Source organism: Gallus gallus, chromosome 1, assembly GCF_016699485.2.
Source record: "Gallus gallus isolate bGalGal1 chromosome 1, bGalGal1.mat.broiler.GRCg7b, whole genome shotgun sequence".
NCBI classification, from domain to species: Eukaryota; Metazoa; Chordata; class Aves; order Galliformes; family Phasianidae; genus Gallus; species Gallus gallus.
This window is the reverse complement of record NC_052532.1, coordinates 132,304,607-132,322,378: the sequence shown is the minus strand read 5'-3', so window position 1 is coordinate 132,322,378 and position 17,772 is coordinate 132,304,607. Positions and strand designations below refer to the sequence as shown.

Below are 17,772 nucleotides of genomic sequence, written 5' to 3'. Positions count from 1 at the left end.
CTAAGCCTTTAGAGGTGGTACAATCCCTTCATCAGTTACAGATGAGTGTCGAACATGGATCTTAACTACAAAATCAGCTTCTGTAGATGTCTAAACAGAGCAGTGAACACTACCAAGTGAATGGTAGCTGCAGTGTACCAATGTAAAGATGTATTTTACTTGCATGATTTATTTCCATTTCTAGGTGGAAAAGGCTAGTTTGCTATAGCCTTATGCAGTTAAAGCCGTGTCTGCAACAGAGGCTGTTGTACCACAGCCATAGTTTAACACTGTGTGCTAACGAGGGCAGAGTCCTTACGTTAGCCTGATAGATAATCTGCTTTCTATGTCTCTTAAGATTGCTTTTGCTGGAGTAACTTTAGTGAGCCCTGCAATTGAGGAAAAGATACTCTAGCTGGATTTACTAGCTGAAGAAGGTTTTGTTAATAGCACACTCTCTATTATGAATGGAGTACCATTTCTGTACTGGAAAGAATGTGGATTTCCTTTTCGCAGTGCAAGGGTGACAGTAGCTGTGTGACAGCACTGTTTTACAAACCACATCTCAGCAACGTTGTCTGTGTTGTAAGGAGAGAATGGGGCAAGCTGTCACTGCAAATGCTGGTTCTGTCTCTGATGGCAAAATCTATCCCATACATTCTCCTCAGTCTAAAATTGTCTCTCTGGTATACAAGCTCTGCTCTCAGACACTTGGCATAAAGGATTAGTAAATCTGCATCCAAATGCTTTCAGTAAGGCAGAGAAGGCTCTAAGATCATGCTCCCGCTGTGCAATTGCCAACTGGCCTTTCACTGTTGATTGCTAGGTAAATTAGTGTTGTCTGCCATTAATTGCCTAGCATGCTACTGCAAAGTGTACTTCTAGAACAATTCTACCCCTAAAATCCATCTTTCTTTTCCAGCACTTCAACAGGTTCCCAGTCAATAATATACATCCCACAGGACATTGTTAGAGCAAAGGAAATCATTGCACAAATCAACACCCTGAAAACTCAAGTAAGCTATTATGCAGAAAGGCTCTCACGAGCTGCCAAGGATAGATCAGCTAATGGCCTTGAAAGAACGCTTGCCATCCTGGCAGATAAGGTAGGAGAACAGTACATCTTCACAATGAAAAACAGTTTTTTTTTCTCCCTTTCCTTTGTTTACTCTATCTGGTAGTGTATTATAACATGTATAGTCTGTAATAAAAATAAAAAAAAAAAAAAAAAAGAAGAGGAATCAGACCTGCTTTAGATTTTGCTGCACTTTCCATTTTTTCTCCTGTTCTTCACACTTCCTTGCCTTGAGAGTGGGGAACGATGGTCCTCTGGTTGTCTCTGTTGATTCATTGTAATCCAGAAATGAACATTTCTTCATTTTCTTTTATACTCTCTTTCTTCATAACCATGTTGTTTCTTTTAATGCCCCTCTGAGTCATATGTCAAGCAGCTGCAACTGGGCAAAGCTTACATAAATTAAATTCTTCTGTAGTATTCCACTGGTGAAATAAGGAATAGTGGTGACACAGCCTTTGTCTGAGTTAGTGAGGCAAATCAGTTATTTCTTGATGTTTGTTAACAGAAGATAGACTCTCTTCTGTTAACTGAAGACAGTCTTTTACAGGGAAAAAAAACAACTACAGTTTTAGTGACTGCTTCTGTCCCTGAAGTAGATCAGGGTTGCAAATGGCAGCAATGGCAGTGGCATATGCTCAATCAGTTAGCCATAAATTGTCCCAGTTGAGGGGTTATGTGTACACCTTTGTAGACCACAAAAGATAATGTGACCACATGCAAATGTGTTAGTAATAATATTCACTCTAAATAGCACTGCAGCATGTATAATTAATCCACAGGATTTTCTACAGCTGGACAAAGTATACATACAGCATAGTGAGGGCTTTCTCTTATCTAGTAGACAAACGGGTCAATTTTTTTCATATTCACATAATTAAATACAAGATTACTAAGAAAGGAAACAGGTTGTATTGATCATTAATTACATCTTCAGCTTTTCTCTTAAGTCTTGCTTGCTATAATTTCAGACAGATAGGTGGAGTATAAAAATGTCTGGACGTTGTTTGAAGGTTTCTTCAAATGAAAGATGAAGTGCAAATAGAGGTGTTAGGAACTGCACATTTATCAGTGATGTTTTCAGTAACTGCAAGACTTTGGAAACCTACCCTTTCTGTTCTAGTATCCTCTATAGCTTTTGAAGGTCATGCCATGCAGTGCTCTTGAAGGCATCTCAGAGACTCCAAAGAAGTTGTTTTCTTTACAGAATACTAGTGCATGTTTTTTATTCTTTCTGTAAAAGAAAATAATAAAGATTGTGTACAGACTAATGGAAAGATGACTAAAATGTTGGGGGATTATTGCTTTTTAGACCCGGCAACTCGTCACAGTCTGTGACTGCAAGTTGTTGGCAAATTCAATACATGGACTGAATGCTGCAAGGCCAGATTATATAGCTTCAAAGGCATCTCCAACCTCTGGAGAAGGGGAACAAGTGATGCTGAGGAATGATCAAGATACACTAGTGGCCAGATGGACGGGACGAAACAGCCGATCTTCTCTGCAAGTGGATTGGCATGAAGAGGAATGGGTAAGTTTGCACTGTGGGGTGATGATGGAGTTTCTTCTTAGTTTTTGTTTGCTGTTCTTTTATTTTTAATGTCCGTATCTGTTCATGAGATATGCTTAGGATTAGTATTTTGGAGTATATTTGTATGCATCTTCATCATCTACTGGAGGAACTGGTCAACTAGCAAAGGCATTCAGTCCACCCTGTGTGCACTTACTGCTTGCCACAGAGCTACAGACTGGCTTTAATAAATAATTCTGGGTCTTCTAAGCAGCAGAGATCGCCACAATTGGTATGTTTATGTAAGTCACTTCCAAGGGAAAATAAACAGCTTTTAAAGTAAACTGGCCATACTACAAAGGGCTCTTACGCTTCACCAAAATGATGCATATTTTGCGTGTGGTAGCTATACAGTTCAGCATTCCAAACTTTTCTCTGGTTTTGTATTCTCATCTAAATGTTTGGGACTTGCTGTCCATCTCTGTTTTGATGATGAACAGCTTCTAAAAAGTGTTTGCACAAAAACTGCCAGTTGACATAAGAATCGGTCTGTGTAAATTCTGTCATTATGTAGTATAAATTGAAGTAAGTTAAATCTCAGAAATGATCAAGGTAAGTTAAAACAGTGATTAATTGTTCAAATTTAAAAATGAGGTCAAATTCATTTTGGAAATGGATCCTTGCTAATTTTGTTTTGGCATGCTTTGTCCAAGGGTCAGGCTCAAAATAATAGCAAGATAAGAATAAGGCCAGTTCATTTAATTAGACGCAAATATAATATGCTAATTTTGTCTATTACTCTTAGTTACATAAGTAAAAAAGATGCAGGATTGTTTATAATTATTATGCAGTCTTTTTAAGAGAATTTTTTTCTATTATTTCAGTTAATTGTATTGTCGAATAAGTTTATCTGCAGTACAAAATCAATAGATCATTAAGACCAATTCTTTGACCAGCTTCTATGAAAGTAGCATTTGCATTTACAGAAATAATCACTTTTAAAAATAAAGCAAGAGATCAGCTTTTATCTCATGCAGATATTCCTCTCCTTCAGCAAGTTTCTAAAATTATTTTCTGCATTTAGTTTGCATTTGGGCTCAGCCATGCGCGTAAGGGAATGCCAGTTCTTTTTTGCTCATTTCCTAGCTTTTAAAAGAATAAAGAATATCATCTCCTGCTGCCCTTTTAAAGGGAGGGAAGACCGTCGCTGAATTTTAGTTGCTCTGAGCTTTAAGGAGATGAAACTTTAAGGGAGAAAAGTAAAGTTATCAGCAAAACTGGCAAAGCATTTCTTTGTTGAACATTAGAGTCTGAAAGGATAAGCAGTCGTGCCAACTGTAATTGTGAATAGTAGTGAAGGAAGAGGCACTTAAAATTGTTCAGCAAATGTACTTCGAAAATAACTTTACGATTTACCATGCACTGACTTTGCTATGTATTGCTGACACATTGGCATACATTATTTATAGAGAGAGAGTCTGTGTGTGCACTAATGTGGTAGTTCTGAGTACACAAAAACTTGGCAGAAGAATTGGGATTGAAATCATAGGAGAAAATGGGAGGGATTTGTTACCTAATGTCTTTTTTTCTTTTGAAGTTGAGAAATGGATGTTTTCTTTTAAGGAGAAAGTTTGGTTGAATGTTGACAAAAGTCTGGAGTGCATTATACAGAGAGTGGACAAACTTCTCCAGAAGGAGCGCCTGCAAAGTGACAGCTGTGAAGACGTTTTCCAGTGTGACATCAGCTGTACTAGTAAGAAAGGTAATCGGGACACCCGTGCCTACTGGATAAATCCAGAAGATGTAAATGAGACCTCATCTTCCTCACCGCCATCATCCTCACCACCACCATCATCCACCCCATCCTGTGCATGCCATTCTCTCAGACAGACAAGTGCGTATGCCAGACACCGCTTCTCACTACTGCTCTCTTGCTGTGCGCTGGCATCGTCCCTAAGCCTCTGTGGCATCCTTCCATGTGTCTTTAGTTCAGTGCTGGTGTTACACCCTAGTGTCAGGCAGAGAGGGCTGGTTGTGTACTGGGAGCTGCAAAGACCATAACTTTGAAATCCTAACCCCACTGAAATCATCGCTAAATCTCTCATTAATGGCAATGGCTTCTGGTTTTCCTGCTGGGTATTTTAAGCTGGTAGGACAGGTGTTTGGGTTAGCATATGTCCAAAATCACCTCTGGTAGCTTTCCTGTTGGCTTCAGCTTCTTCGCAGCGATCAAAGCTTATTACAGTTAGCCTCTGTAAAAGATTAAATAAAGCATGAGAGAAGTGCATTGCTAATGATCCCAACTGTGCTGCCAAAGTGTAGGAGGGGAGCCGAGTAGTCCCGTTAGACTGAGCTCAGCTTGGAAGAGTGAACCTATGGGAGTTTAAAGCAGATTTTAACCCAAACTGTCAAAAGCTGTGGTGCTGAAGGACTCAATTAGTTAGACTTCACATAGCTGGAAGGTAAGTGTTGGCAGTGTGAGCTCTCAGTGGAGTAATCCTATCAAAAATGGGTGCTGGATTGAATGCAGTTATGTAATGCCATGAAGATGGGAATGAGGGAGATCCATATCAGTTTAATGCAGTCTTGCATTCAGTTTCAAAATTATTTTATTTAGATATGTACCCGTTTGACTTCCTTTCGTTTTAGTTACTTGTGTCCATTGTGGTCTGACTGATCAGGTATGCCAAATTAAGGTCTAGAAAAAGTGAGATTTTGTGTTTTCATTTCCGTTTGTCCTGTTCTGTCTTACTGTTTGATGGCCTTTTGTGCATCTGTGACTTCATGTCCATTCCATTGGTAATGTTATAGTAAAGTAGGAAGACAGTGCCTTTAAGAAAAAGAAAACAAGAAATTGAAAAGAAAAAAAGTTTAAGTATATTTGTAAAGCTCTTGTTACACTTGATTTGCTCAGTATCTTAAGTAACCATATTTTTCTAAATTAGGCTGACATTTGTGTGTGTTATAAAGGGGACTATAATGGGAGAGTTGGGTCTTGATTCAGAATATGTTTTCTGTTTAATTTTTGACTAAATGTTTTACCATTTTTATGCCTTTAAATGTCATTATTTGCTGGCTAGTTTATGTAGTATTTACATGAAAGTTTTGTCAGTAAACTTCATATATTAGAAGTATTAGGTTGTTCATATTAAAAAAAAAAAAATAGGAAAAATGTGTTGTGGGTGATAACAGAATCTTTCCCCAACGCAATTCAATGCTGAAAGCATCTTAGAACAATCATTTTCTTTCCATTTACCCAGTATTTTCAGATAATTTTTTACATCCTGACACCTATGCAATGTGAAGATGGAATTAGTTGATTTACCTACCAAAGGTTTTGTTTCTGTCGGAGTTTACAGAACCTTTCACTGCTGTGCCTCCCAAAATGGGGGAAAACAACTCTTCCCATTAAATCCACAGAATGTGGCACAGACAAAGCAGTAAGTGTAGTAGGCTTTAAAGCTGAGGGACTTGCTGCCATTTCCCAGTGTAAGGGCTAAATCTGAATTCTAACTGTTGGCCAGCGTTGGATAAATGTAACATAATACTGGAAAGGGAACCTTGTTCCTTGGGTGTCTGGTCTTAATGAACAGTTTAAATTAAATTGCACTTGAAGTTCCCTGTAAGCCAGGGCAAGCCAAGTGCTTGATCACATTATCATCGGATTTCATTCTTACTGAGTGAGAATTTTGACAGGCTAACAGATTGTTCAATACTATCATGAAATATATTCTTATTGAAAACAATTTTAATTTTTTAGTGACTTCACACCAAATCTGGCCTGTAATGCCCTTTCTGCGTCACTTTCCACAGCTGGTCATTGGAATAGCTGAGAGAGACAAAATACTTTCTCTAAGTTCATAATCACAGCATTTTAATGCTTTTCTTTCTTGTATGTTCATAGAACTAACAATTTTTCTGTTACTTATTCTGAGCTATGAATAAATGACACTGAGCAAAGAACAGACAATTTTTTTTGTTGTTGTGAAGAGCAAAAAACGACGATTGAAGATAGTTCCAGAACTGGTGAGAGAGCAGAATGTTACTGAACATTCTCTAGAAGTGAACGCTTGTAGAAGAAAATACTGCCCGAAATGGTAGAAGGGAGAGTTAAGATTACCCTTGCAGCATGGGTGCCTTAATTTTCTGTTAAGTGCGTTGAATTTACTGCTAGTCTTTTGCTATTCTGAGTAGCAGCCTTTCAGCCAGCTTATTCTGTGGTTGCACTGGACCAGTGGTTCTCAAACGGTGCCCTGTGAATCGCTGGAATTGGCAGTGCACTCGCTGGTGATCCAGAGAGCCCCTGAGCTGGGGGGTGCTGGCTCCAGATCCCTATCCTCGTGTCTCCCTGATCTGAAACAGTGAGTGAAGAGGCAGCTTGCGCCATTGGTGCCCTCAGGCAGAGGAGTCTCTCTGCTGAGCTGTTCACTCAGTGAAAGAGTTTGAGAACCCTGGTGTTGAGCATTTGAGTTGCTTATGTTTTGACTGTGTTGCTGCTCCTTAATCATGCATGTTGCCCCTCCATTTCTGTGCAGATTGCAGCCCCGCTCCGGAAGAATCTGCCCCAGGTACGTGCATTCATGGCTTCTGCTTCTTCTGAAAATTGCAAGTTTTTTGTTCATAGTTAACAACTGAACAAGTGCTTTGCTGTTCAGGTTGACTGTTTTCAAATGGCCATGTTCTGTGATACCACACGACTTACCTAAACGTATTGGGAAGTTATTTCCTATATAGTAGTTCAAGCACGTATCTGGTAACTTCTCAGGTATGGGAGAGCACTTGTTTGGTTTGGAGAAACCAAAGTGACCACTGACTAGTGTTAGTGACTGTGACTTTCCAAATAGCACTAAAGTCTATGGGAGTCTGATTTTCATGACCTTTCAGTCATGTCCTTTCGTATGTGCAATGGAGCTTGCCTTTCTGAATGAGATCTCAAACAGAACACGGAGCAGTCAGCAAGGCTGGTGGAAAATCTGTGTTGGGTGTATACAGCGAGCAGTACTGGGCACTGCAAATCTAATGTCTCAGAATACAGAATTTGGAAGACTTTCCTCATGCTGTTAGTCTTCTTTTCTCTCCCCTTGTACTTCTACACTCTGATGTTACCTTTCCAAGGTCTCCCACCTGGATGGCTGTAGTCTTATCCACTTGAGAGCAGGTTAATCTCAACTCTGTGGAGGCTCATTCTTGGTCCTGTTACAGTGTGAGCTCCTGGGTTTAATGAAATACATGGAAAGTAGAGCCCCTGTGCAAGTAGGATTTACGTCTTCAGAGAACATAATGGTGTTCTTCCCAGCTCTCCACCTTGTTTTCTTCTATCACTGGGAAACTGCCTTTAATGAATAAAATTAACTTTGCACAAAGTTGGAGTTGATGGAGCATCTCTTTAGTTCTTGCAAACTATGGATGTGATACAAGAATGAATATTGTTTTAGTTATTTTTACGATTGGAGTAATTAAAGACAGTCAGGTTACCCCAGCTAGGCACCCAGATGCACCCCCACCTGCATGTTGAGCAGAAGTGGCTGAGGCAGCAGTGCAGTGAAGCACTTAATTAGACATTGGTGTACAATGCAGAGCGTATAAAGCAGATGACAGGCTTCCTGTAGGTTTATTCAGTGTCAGTCTTTAGACAGAGTAACTTTCTATCATGAAGCAGAAGCCTCTGATTAGCAAGTGGGATTTGTGTCCAAAATGTGTCGATGGCTAGCCTGGGCTAGGTCATGATTTTAAATGTACAGCAACACACTGAATCTTTGCTGTCTCAGGCCCTTTGCCAAATCATTCTCCCTCTGGATGTGCACAGTGGAGCATATAACTAGTTTTAAAAAGCTCTGGCCATCTCACTGAACATAGAAGCTGTACTCAGAGTGGATTTCACATAAAAATTACTGCCTCGTGGTGTGTAAAGTTGCCATTGATTGATTGGATAGAAGTTATTATTGCACAATTAAGATTTTGTTAGGTAAATTAGGAGTGGTAGACAGAAGAAGGATGGGAAAGTCCAGGTGAACACTTTCAACTTTATATATTTCACTGACAGAGTTTATTTTGACCTCATTTGAACCTGTCATTCCTTTTGTTCTTGTTTACTTTTAAGGACAACTGCCATTGATCAAACAGTTAAGAGCAGCACATGTCTACGAAGCAGGTAGTGAAAGATATTTAGGATTTTGCTAACTGTGAAGGGGCTCTTTCATGGCCAGTGTCTAAAGCCGAGAAGACACACAGCACAGAGGATTTTTGCTTATCACCCTAGATGAGCTGTTGCATTGTATGTGAATGCTGGGAGAAAAAAACACCTAAAGATTGCTTTATCTTCAGGCATGCTGGTGTACCACCAGCGCACTCTGTGATTACCAGAGATAAATTTATCTTCCAAATGAGGTACTGCCAGGCACACTGCAGTCTCTACTGAGTTAACAACTGCATTCGTATATGCATGTTAAATATTAGTGTGCTAAAAGATATCCTCAGTTCTTTCTGTCATTCTTACTCGTTTATGGAAAAACTCTTAAATGTATTAAGAGAAGTGCTCTGTTGCTATCATCTGTATTTTATTTTTTGGTTATTTACAGACCCGTGTTAAGGCAGCAGTTTTATTTTGAGAGAAAAGTACTTAATGGGATGTAAAAGAAAAGCTGTAATTCCTTGGCTTTTCTTCTGATGTTCTTTGTGGCAATGGAACAGAGCCAAATAACTTCCCCTTTGTGAGGTTTATCGATTATCTATCTACCTCCTGGAACAAAAGCAAAAAGGATACTTCTGTTAATCTTGTCAGTTAAGTTTCTTGTAGCTGACTTCCAAAGTTCCCTGTGTGGCTGATTATCAAAGAAACATTTATTGTTAATAGCTCTTTAGTCCTGCACTTGAGTCAAAATCACAGACTTCAGAGGCTTGAACTGACCCCGCTGACGTGGGCTTTGAGCTGCATGTTGCCATGACTGTACAGCCAGCCAGTCTGGGGTCACACATCTTGTGGTTGTGGTGCTTTTTAGCTACAAAAACACGTTGCCTTTCCCTGTAAAAAGAGAAGTTTTCTTCTCTTTCAACATCCTGTACATTAAATAGAGTGAATTTTCTGTTCTGCTTTCTCCTAACACTGCAGAGAGAATGGATTTTGTTACAGGATCTGAGTAATATTTCATACAGTCCTGGCAATAGTTTTTAAAAATTGGTGAGAAAAAAGATGAAAGAAGGAGAGAAAAGACATTGAGCTTATGGGATATGTTAAGATAGAACGAATTCTTTAGGCAGAAAGAATGATACAATATTTGGGGTACTAAAGTAGGACTTTGGCAATCTCATTATATTTCTTGACTTCCTTTGTAGGACCTTGAGCAGTGTCACTCTGGGACATAGTTCATGTGTTACAGTCATAGTCAAACTCCTAAATACCTCCAAGGGTTTGGTTAGCTCTCATCTACATCGCCAGACTTAGCGTTTCTTGCTAGCTTGATGTAGACCTTCAAAGCTACTTAGCAGACATGAACATGTGAAAGAATACCTTCACCTCTTTGCTTTTTGACTCTTGCAAATGAGAAAAAAGCATGGTCTTACCTAACTAAGGATAAATATTTTTAAGGTGGTGAGGCATTGAATGATAAACCTGATTCCACAAAAGGCAGAGATGTTTGGGAGAAATCTCATTCACAGAAATGGCTGAACAGATGTTCCCTATGCATCTAGTTGTGCAGTGGGCTCCGTGTTGACTGTCCCGTATGCACTGTGAAAGGGTGTGTTTGAATGTGTACACACACTTATATACACAAGTGTGTGCTCGTCTTTCTGTTAAGGCTTTCTAAATCAGCCATTGTATGACCTGTTCTGTGGCACAACCTGGGGGGCTATTGGGAGCTATTACATGGCTGGGAAAGTCTTAACAGCCTCAGACAGTCAAATTCCCCATGTTTTCCTCATACGATATCCACTCTGTATTACTGAAATGATAACAAGCAGGGAGTAACTGGACAGCCAAAATTGAAACGAGCACTGCATGTGGTTTATCAACAACCTTAACTTGCTACAGTACGTTGTTCTTTAACTTACATTTGTTTGTTTCAGATAAAGTACTTACTTAAACTGCTCTTAATTATTTCTTTCAACCAGGTGAATGGAGCGAAGCTCTTTATCCTTTGCTGACAACTCTCACGGACTGCGTGGCCATGATGAGTGACAAGGCCAAGAAAGCCATGGTCTTCTTGTTAATGCAGGACAGCGCCCCAACGATAGGGCTGTGTCTGAGTCTTCAGTATCGCAGGGATGTTGTCTTCTGCCAAACTGTAAGCAAGCAGATTAGCAGGGTTTGATTACACTGGGGCATGCCTTGGGTTTTTGTGAAATATGAAAGATAGCTTTTTTCAGAATTATACAGATCTACTGTCCTCTCGAGTTTAACAGTGTGATCTCCTCTCACAGGTTGTGCTGTGCTGTTCTTATTGGTCACTTCATGCACTCAATGAGATAAAAAGGAAATGTTTCCTGGGACATACATTTCTGATTTCAAAACAAATTGTGCCAGAAATAGTGACAATAGTTATTTTTAGCATAAAGAAAACCAACAAGTCCAACATCACTCAGGGAGAGAAGCCCAGCCACGTCAGGAGGAGCAAGTGCTGAGGTTTCACTAGAAGTTCTGTTTCTGGGCCTGCTGAAGTCTCTTTTGAGTCACCCATTGACTAGTAGATGTCTGCACTAAAAACTTTCCACACCCCTTCTGCCCACTGCACCTTCATATGGTGCATACTTCCCTGTGCAATTAGTATCTCTTTCCTATTTCAAGGAAGCTTATCTCTTGGCTGTTATTTGTTAGAGTTGTTGTTGTCTCATAACATAGTATTTCAGAGATACATTCAGAGAATTTTTTCACATACAAACCTTCATAATGCAGCTGATTTTTTGATCTGATGCTTTGAACATGTTTACCCATCATAAATAGAATTTTAGACTCACCCTTCTGTTTAGCTCTGTACACCTGCATATCTAGTATCTGGCAATCACCCTAGTACTTCCTTTGTTGACAGAAAGGCTGGTACTAGTCTGAGATCTTAATACTGATTTTAGGATTAGGTCAGCACTGGGGTCTTGTCCAGAGTATCTCATAACTCTTTAGGATTTTGAATCTTTGCATAATGCAAACAGACACTGCATTTTTTAAGCTTTTTAAAAATATGATTTTAAAAAATCATTTATTCATGCTATCAAAATTCATAGCTTAGAACTAGTAGTGTTGCTTTTCCATCTGTAACTAAAACAATTTGTAAGTTGTAGATTCTAACGGTAGTGGTCACGTCAAGTAAAGAGATAGATATAAGATCAATGGCAGTCTGCCTTGGGAGAGCTTGCGAGATGAAGGCGGTATGCTCTAAATCAGATGCTAGGAGTGTTTGGAGTTTTGTTGGTTGGCTGTCTCTCTTTAGCTGCAATCAGAAGAAAAAAAAAAAGTGATTTAAAGGCATAGAGCATCAGTCTAACAGATTTTATACCACCTCTGCCCTACATGCTCTGTTTCCATTTGGAGCTGAAGAGCCTTTTGTTTTTGTGTTTTCTCTCCCACAGCTGACAGCTCTCATATGTGGTTTCATTATCAAGCTGAGAAACTGCCTGCATGATGATGGATTTCTAAGACAACTCTACACCATTGGCTTGCTGGCGCAGTTTGAGAGCCTGCTGAGCACTTACGGTAAAAGCAGCGGGCACGCAGGAGACAGGAGCTGTTGAATCACCAAATTCTGCTTTAATTGGCTACAGCAGACCACAAGTGTTTGGTACAGTCTGCAGCTCAGCTACAAAATGTTTTCCAAAATTGAAATCCAAAACCAGATTATATATGGAGTGCTTAATTCACTAACAACTCCGAATTCACTTTTAATTGAATTTCTTCTGAAAACATACAAATAAACTTGCCTTGTGATATAATAAAAACATAGAATAGAATGGTTTGAGTTGGAAGGGACCTTTAAGATCACCTAGTTCTGACCCCCCTGCTATAGGCAGGGACACCTCCCTTTAGACCAGGCTGCTCACAGCCCCATCCAGCGTGGAAATAAGGCTAAAGCTATTTAAAAAAAGCTATCACTTTGATTTTTCTTTGTTTCTTCAAAAAGATTTTTGTTTGTTGGTTTTTTTTTTTTTCAACAAAGAAATGGAGTAAAATTGCAGTAAGTTGAGAGAAACTATGCCTGAAATATGCCCCCTCCATTTTCTTCAGCTCTCATAATCCGACAGGACAAAGTGAGATTGGAGAGAGGATACAAAAAGGGAAAACCCTTTGCTAGTATTGTTCTTGTCAGAATAGCCATCTGGATGCCAGTTAGGGAATACTGTACTGAAGAAATCTGGAATATTTTGTAAGATTCTGCAGTACGGTATGCCAAAACCAGTTTTTGGCACGTGTCCATGACAACGCAGAGAAGTACTTACTAGCATCATCTAAATTGGAAAATCAGAGTATAATCTACATGAAGTAGTCTGGACTGTGCTAGATGACTGGTGTTTTCTAATATTGCTAAACTGATAAAGTTGATCATGATGTTGTCTGCAGTCTGTAGGCCAAGGTGGGCTGGGCTGCCTTGCATCTTCATTCACAGAACTTCTTCATGAGGTTGATGACCTATAGCCCTAATCAAATGAATAAAGGGAAGTTGCACATAACTGGTAATGATTACAATTCACCTTTTCCTCCTTGGTTTAGGTGAGGAGCTGGCAATGCTGGAGGACATGAGTTTGGGGATCATGGACTTGAGGAATGTAACATTTAAAGTAACTCAGGCAACGTCAAATACATCTACTGACATGCTGCCAGTCATCACTGGAAATCGGTGAGTAAAAGGGAGGAGAGCAGGAAGTGGTGTGGGAGAATGGAGAAGCGATGATACTGCACTTAAAATTCAGGTCAATTATGAGCTTCTGTACTGTGCTGCTCTTCCCTCTCAGAACTTTGGAGAATTATTAGGTAGCTAACTAACTCATTTTTTACCAATGTTTAATTTTAAAGAGAGTTAAGCTGAAAAGGAATATATAGCAAAGCTCAAACTATGACAGTATTTTTTTAATGAGTAAATATTATCCCAATGTAGCCTTCTCCTTGTCTGAAATTCATTGATGTTGATAAGTTTGACAGTGCTTTACCATATGCTGTTGACCATTAGCATCAGGCAGCCTGTGGCTGCTGTGTATTTTTGATCAATAACTTAACTACCAGGGACAAACTGAATTTAACTTACAGTTGCTTGCGAAACGTTAGACTGCTTCTCATTTTGGCCACTTGTCTAAAATGAGGTGTTTTCAGGTTTGAGCTTAAAAGCAATTTATCCACTGGCTTCTGATGTGATGTTCTGTGCTCCTGCAGTAGAGCTCTTGCCCAGAGGGAGCCGGTTCACAGGTAGGAATGAGTGGGTGGAAAGACAGGGGACTCACAGAAGTCAGTGTTTAAATGTTTCTGTATTTAAGAGTCTTTAGAATCTTTTTGTTTCAAATCTGATTTCTGGAGGAGGTGAGGCTTTCTTGATCAGTGTGGTGTACCAAGTTCCACTGAAGATTTGCACAACTTTGTCCACATCTGAAACATCTGAAATACAGCTAGAACTCTTGAAAATAAGTATCTGTAGAGGAATTTAGTTAAGTTCAGATTCACATGCGATGAAAAATGTAGTAGCTGAAGGAGGGCTGCAGTGCGATCGTGTGCAGAATTTGCTGAGACCTTTGGGAATGACTGAGAGCTGACAGAAAATCCCTCTCAAAGAAAAGCTTTAGTTAAAACCTGCTGTCAGCCATAGGACACAAATCAAGAGAAAAACAGTCTTCAGTATACTTGGAGCTGATAGCGTTGCTGTAGAGATTTTACCTTAGAATTAGAAGAAAAAATCATGCTTATTTATTTTGGTGCAAATGGGGAGGGAGCTTTACAATTAGAAATGAAAACAGGCTTTTTACTTTCAGTCACAGCACATGATTTGTACTTCTATCCAACGTAAATGTGGGACATGCCAATTTTGATTGCCCTATATACTTCTCAGAGCTCTTTTGCTGTACTTGAGTGTATGTGCTGACAGCGTCTTGTGAGCAGAAAAATTACCATAGGAAAGCTGAACTCTAAGGACTTGAACCGAAGGTCCAGCTGCTACTAGATTAAAGCGCAGCACTCAGATCAGACTGAATTTTGTCCTAGCAACCTGTAGCCTTTGCAACCGTATGCCAGCTTGTAGCAGATGTAAGGTGGTATGCACTGATGTTATGGCTGTTACGTCACATTTATCATAACATAAAACACACACTGTACTCCTTGCCTTGGCTCAGTAGACCCAACGTAACCTTCTGGCTTGCAACCTGAGTCATTCCATATCAGTGCTCTTGTTAGCTCTGTCTTTGGCTTATGCTCTGGTCACTCCTGTCATTGCCTCTGTTCTTCAGCTCTGAAATATCAGCAATACTTACTGTGTCTAAAAAGAAATCTTTCTCTGCGTATGCATCGTCAGCTGCCATTATCACTTTAAAATCAAATCTACTTTACTCATGATGGGGTCATGCCAAAGTTTGGCTTTTTTGTCCCCAGGTCATGTTAGAACAGCAATGTTAATGAGAAAAGCAACATCAGCTTTTGTGAAAAAATTGACAGATTGGCTTGAAATGCCCATGAGAACATAAAATTAATGTTGCAGGTTGTTGCTGGTTTGTATTTGAAGTAGAAGAGCTTTTTGTAACTAGGAGCAAGCTGTAGCAGTTCTTTCAAGTCCTCAGTTTTGACTGATACTACTTTTTCTAATAATTGGATTGCGTTGTGGATGTTAGTCCTCTTCATAGAAATAGCACATTCTCAGAATGATGCTTTTGAATCTTTGTCTAATATCTCTTTCTTTGTTCACAGTGATGGATTTAATGTGAGGATCCCTTTGCCAAGCGCCTTGTTTGATTTGCTGCCGCGAGAAATTCAAAGTGGCATGTTACTGAGGGTTCAGCCTGTGCTCTTCAACGTGGGGATCAATGAGCAGCAAACCCTAGCAGAGAAGTAGGTATTTGTTCCTGCAGCTCAGCCTTGATGGCAGTTCAGCAGTCTCCTGTTCTGATGATAGGGCGTCTCTGTGGAGTCACGCTATTGCATTGCTAACAGTAATTCATTTTCTTCTCCAACACACAAACAAGGCAACATGGAACAAAACTGACAAACAAAAGGAGGTGCTTCTTCAAATGGCACATAGCTATGAAGGTCCTTACCTCATAGCTTTGTTTCTAGTACAGGTTTATGTTTCAAAAGAGGAGATGTATTTAACACAGAGGTGCTGCTCTTGACCCGAGACCTCTGCGAGTGGTAGGTCATTAGAGGATGAGATTACTCTGAGTATCATTGTGTATTTGCCCTGGTAGTTTAGTACTCTTCCCTAGGCTTCCTCTTCTGGAGGAAAGCTCTCAAAATCCAGGGTCTTGGGCTAGGTGGACCTTTGTTTTAATGTATTATTGCTTTACTTGTATAACACAACACTGCTCTCATAATGCTGAAAAATGTAGTTGGGAAACTGTTCTGGAGGAGCCACCAGTGTTTCCTCAGTTGTAGCTGTATTTTTAAGGAGTATATTGACAATTGCTGTTTTAATGGAGTGCTCAGTGAAGTCAGTCACAGGCATGTTGTGGTATCAGTGTACTGTATGATGGTAGACAACTAGAAAACATCAGACTAAGCCATTCCAGCAGTTGTTGTTCTCCTCTGTTGCCTATAAAGGGAGCCCAAGTTGACTCCTTAGTTGTAGATGCCAATATGGTGTGCATTCATATTCATGTGTATGTGTATATACGTATGTACATGCACATAAATATATGTATATAGTTAGGTGAGGTGGATCACAACAGTGATGAGTGTTTATTACTTTCCCATTTTATCGCCCCTGGATCCATACTTCTCATTCACATCTGAAATCAAAGTCCTTGATCCTGTCTTCTGTTGCCATGGTTATTCTTTTTGAACTTAAAGTTTGAATTTTGGCAAAATGATTTACCACATGGGTTTTCAGTTTCGAAAGCAGGATACAAAAGTTAAACTGTTATTTTCTACAACATTTTTCTTTCTGCCTTCCTTCCCACATTTCCACTCACACTTGTGTATATTCTCTTATTCTGGAGTGAATCACTACAACTCTTTCCAGCTCTTTCCTGCTGTGCTTTACTCTGCGTTTGAGTGTTAGCACTTTCTCAGGATGAATCTTTAAACAGTTTTCTTGTCATATTGCCGAGAGAAGATGTCCTGAAGAAAAGGAGAAAACCTACCTTAAGTTTACTTAACTTCCCTTCTTCACCTTTTAAAGGTTCGGAGACACCTCACTGCAAGAAGTAATAAACATGGAAAGCTTAGTGCGGTTAAATTCGTATTTTGAACAGTTCAAGGAAGTTTTGCCTGATGATTGTAAGTATTTGATAATTAATGGCAAATTTAGTTGAACTTTTCAGGCTGATTTTCTTGCTTGTTTGCTTCGAGTTAGTTCTTTAAATGTTGTTATGCCCATGTCAGTAACCTCCAATAAATGATGCAGCTCAGTTTTACGATGTAATAATTTCATTTTAGTTTGCAGGTAGAGTAGATTCAAGCGTTTCAAAGCTCAGTCTGAATAACTTTCCTTTTCTTAATTTTCTTTTGAATCTTTTTCTAAGTGGCATTGAATGTTTTATAAGCATAGAGCCATGCAGTGAGATTGCTGCCAGGGGGGAGGCGTACACGTGACAGGTCATAGCAGCAGCACTTCTGTGTGCAGTTTTTGGTCACGTCCTCTTAATGACCTGTACAGAGAGCAGCTGTCATTTTTTGGGAGCCTCTGAATCACGTCCTCTCTGCCTATCCTTTGTGCGTGTAATTGTCACATCTGCAGCCAATGACAAAGAAGTTGAGCACCTGGAAGAGAGAGAGTAGCTGCAAGATTGAATGTTACTGGTAACATAGGAAAATTTCTTGCTTATTATGGTGGGGTTTTTTTAGGAGACAGTGGCTCAAGTGCCTCAGAAACTGTGAGAAGTAATTGATTTGTTATTATTAATACCAAATGTCTTATGAACTAATTATTTCTTGTTCCCCAAATTGCAGTTTTATTGCAGAAACAGAAATGCAGCAACATGCAATGGGATGGTTAGAATGCTATTTGCTAAAGTAGCTTATAACACTTCTAGGCACCCTGCATTATATTTGATGCAGCTGAGAGCCCCCCCTTTCCAGTCGCTCACAATCGAG

The 17,772-nt window shown here is 39.6% G+C and overlaps 1 protein-coding gene across 28 annotated transcripts in view; it reads left to right on the top strand.

Moving 5' to 3' along the window:
- Positions 1-17,772, top strand: part of INPP4A (inositol polyphosphate-4-phosphatase type I A) — a 113,498-nt gene that overhangs the window by 83,724 nt on the left and 12,002 nt on the right. For 20 of the 28 annotated variants that reach the window (XM_040657309.2, XM_015277778.4, XM_040657322.2 and 17 more), the window contains 9 exons: positions 902-1,085; positions 2,367-2,585; positions 4,188-4,458; positions 7,100-7,132; positions 10,674-10,846; positions 12,123-12,246; positions 13,258-13,384; positions 15,430-15,570; positions 16,859-16,956. In XM_040657309.2, the coding sequence (XP_040513243.1) occupies positions 902-1,085; positions 2,367-2,585; positions 4,188-4,458; positions 7,100-7,132; positions 10,674-10,846; positions 12,123-12,246; positions 13,258-13,384; positions 15,430-15,570; positions 16,859-16,956 (1,370 nt within the window). The remainder of the gene's footprint in view (positions 1-901; positions 1,086-2,366; positions 2,586-4,187; positions 4,459-7,099; positions 7,133-10,673; positions 10,847-12,122; positions 12,247-13,257; positions 13,385-15,429; positions 15,571-16,858; positions 16,957-17,772) is intronic. The other 8 variants (XM_040657342.2, XM_040657341.2, XM_040657339.2 and 5 more) reach the window with 2 other exon arrangements.